This window comes from Aptenodytes forsteri, unplaced genomic scaffold (genome assembly GCF_000699145.1).
Source record: "Aptenodytes forsteri isolate BGI_AS27 unplaced genomic scaffold, ASM69914v1 Scaffold88, whole genome shotgun sequence".
In the NCBI taxonomy this organism is placed as follows: domain Eukaryota; kingdom Metazoa; phylum Chordata; class Aves; order Sphenisciformes; family Spheniscidae; genus Aptenodytes; species Aptenodytes forsteri.
The window spans coordinates 4,914,213-4,917,383 of record NW_008795948.1 but is presented as its reverse complement, the minus strand read 5'-3'; the positions used below and the strand labels follow the sequence as shown (position 1 = coordinate 4,917,383).

The 3,171-nt window shown below is 45.3% G+C and overlaps 1 protein-coding gene across 1 annotated transcript in view; it reads left to right on the top strand.

Moving 5' to 3' along the window:
- UVSSA (UV stimulated scaffold protein A) overlaps positions 1–2,185 on the top strand; it is a 64,665-nt gene extending 62,480 nt beyond the window's left edge. The window contains exon 14 of the mRNA XM_009285440.2: positions 1,891–2,185. Coding sequence (XP_009283715.1) covers positions 1,891–1,984 — 94 coding nt within the window. The 3' untranslated portion in view covers positions 1,985–2,185. The remainder of the gene's footprint in view (positions 1–1,890) is intronic.
- Positions 2,186–3,171: the final 986 nt, after the last annotated feature.

Here is a 3,171-nt window from a genome sequence, read left to right as displayed (position 1 = left end):
AACACTGCTTGTGCTCCTGATCCCTTAACCAGTCGTCCCAAGGCCCTGAAGTCTCTCTTGATTGCCCTTGGACTTCTTGTTGCAACTTCATCGCTGCCTACCTGAAAAATCAATGATGGATAATAATCTGAGGGCTGTACCAGGGTAGGAAGTTTTCTGTTCACATCTTTAACCTGGGCCCCAGGGAGGGAGCAGACTTCCTAAGAAGTGGGTCCGGTCTGCATATTGGGCCTTCTGTTCCCTTCAGAAGGGAGTCTCCTATGACAGTCACCCATCTTCTTTTCTTTATGGAAGCAGTTCTGACACAGGGCATAGGCCGACTTAACCTCGGCGACACCTCCAAGCTAGATGAACCATCGTCCTCGTTATTGTTCAGTTCTACTTGCGGAGCCTCATACCTATTAGGCAAGGGCACCTGGGAAGGTGGGGGAGTCACAGAGGAGACGTGCCTGCTGCGCCAGACGGGAACTTGTCACCATTGCCCCCGATCCCTTAAGTCGCTGTGTTCAGCCAGGGGGAGAAAGGATAGGGAATCCTCCGTATCATGCCTCCTGTCTGCCTGCTGGGCCTGTCCCGCGGAAGGTAGGGTGCGATTAGAGTAGTCTCTCTCTCTATCGCTCTCCTTGATACTCCAGCCTATTCACCTCCTCCCGGAGCTCTGTCACTAAGCGGAGGAGTTCCTCTCCCTGGTTGCACCTCCCGCGGGTGTGCTCACTGCTGCCGCCCGCTACTGGCGTGAGAGCAGGGCACAGCCCGCAGCCTGACTCCTGGCTGGCAGCATGTTTCCACCGGAGCTCTGTCTGGGAAGCTGCATCAGTCGTGGTGGGTGCAGAGCTTAGAGGGGCCATGGCTTTCTGCCCGGTGGATACCATTGCTCCCTGGTCGAGCTGGCAGAGCTTCAGCGCCCTTCCACGCAAACTGCCGTGCCACGCCCTGGTCGCCAGCGCTCCCTAAGGGCTTCTTTTATACGTGTGGGGGGCTTGGCCGCCGTTGCTCCTGGCCCACCCAGGTCCCGTCAGCTGCTGTTGCATGAGCTGCGGGCTCCTGGCAGCATTATCGGCTCCCCCTGAGGTTCCCCCGGTTTGGGAAACCCCCTGTGCACCACGCTAGAGCGCTCCACTGCCAGTCCTACCGGCACTGGAGCTGCTTGCCTCGGTGACTGAGAATAAGAATATAAGAATAAGATATTGGACATACTGTCCTGACTATGCTAAACTCTAAGCACTGAGCTGTTCTGCAGCAGTAATTTATTCCTCTGCATAGAGATATGTGTCAATCTCTGGTGTCTTCCTAAACTAGAGTTGTGCTCGTGGATTAAAATAAATAGTTGCTGCTCAGAAATGGGGATGCTGCTGAGGTGAGTAAAAGGGAGTTTTACTCTGCCCACAGCTGATGAAATGGGTTTTTAGGAACCTGTGAAAGTTGCTAAATGAGTTATAGTTACATGAATTGAACAGCAAGCCCTTCCCTTACAAAAACATTCTAGATTCTGCAGGTTAGATTTTGTAAGGGTTTCTGAGCGTGGATTTTTTTAGATGCTGTTAGATGCTTTTAGTTATTTTTTCCCCAAGAGCAGTTAGGTGCTTTTGAAAATCGAACTTGGTATGTGTGACTATCAGAAATAATGCTGGGAGGGTGGAATGCACAGCCATTAAACTGAAAGACTTTAATTTGTTTACTCCTGTTAATAAAATCATGGCTGAATTAAACTATTTGTATTGCTGCAGCTAATGTAGTTAACAAGACAAATTTGTTCAGCCTCATCAGTGCAGTGTTCAGAAGCCTGGTAGTGATTAATCATAGTTCATTTTTCCCCCCAACATTCATAAACATTCTCTGAGATTGTGTAGAATTAACATAACTGGGTTGGTTTGTTTGTTTCTCTTTCAGAGGTGCTATGAAACGCGTGGTGAAAGCAATGAACCGAGTGGACCAAAGAAAGCATGAGAAGTTTGCCAACCAGTTTAACTATGCACTGAACTAAATTGTAATAAAATGGAGGGTAAAAATGATTAACAAGAGTGCAACTACACAAAACCTTTATCACAGACCTTCATATTTACACTAAAATACTGTGCTGTGTGCATTTTTACTGGGGTAATTTTTAAAATTTTTTTCAACTTCTAACTTATTTGATAATGAATGTGAATTTTGACAAAGATGTGGTGATATAGAATGGAATACATTTAGATATTTATTTGAAATGTACATGAAACAGAGCATGTTTTATGACTTGTACATACTGAGTAAAATGTTCAGGGGGTTGTTTTTTTTTTTTTCATTTCCTAAGGGACTCATGTAACTTATACCTTGTTTGTCAATATGTGTGTTGTAATTTGCCTCCACTTTCATGCGTTCAGAAAAGAGATGCTGTAGAAGCAATTAGATATCTACCAGAGATGGCAATGCACAGTTGCTCAGCTTACCATTCTAGAAAGCGTACCACAGCAAGCAGCACACTGGCTCCTGCAGTACCTCTAAAGACCTCTTGTGTACATACTAAAGAAAAAAAAAACAACAAATCAATTGATGTCTTCTGATAATGAATGGAATAGAGTTTGATTTCTGCAGGTCCAGGAGCTAATTCAAACTCAGTAGCTGTGGCACCAGTGGAGAAGCTGAAAAGATGGTCAGCTTGGTCAGCTTCTTGTCTAGTCAATATGTCTCCCAGTATCTTTCAGAACTACATCTGGAAAGCATGTTGTGAAAGGTTGCAGAGACACTCAGTATGTGCTGCAGTTTAAAAGATACCAAAAAAGGTATCTTTTTTATCACAGTACAAAGTGAAAGTATGAGGTTTTTAAAAATCATTGAAGTGGTGTACTGCACTAGTGAACTGCATGGCTTGAATCAGTTAAAATTTTATTGGTCTCAAGCCTGAGAGTGCGTCTAAGGATCCAGATATAGACACAAGCATCTGGACTCTTCTGACTCCAGAGGCAGTTAACACACATACTGAGATCAAGCAGCTGGATCCAATGTGATTTGCTGTTATGGGCTGGGTACTTAACCAGGTCCCCCTGTCCTGGTTTCGGCAGGGATAGAGTTAATTTCCTTCCTAGTAGCTGGTACAGTGTTTTGGATTTAGGATGAGAACAAAGTTGATAACGCACCGATGTTTTAGTTGTTGCTAGGTAATGCTTACACTAGCCAAGGACTTTTCAGCTTCCC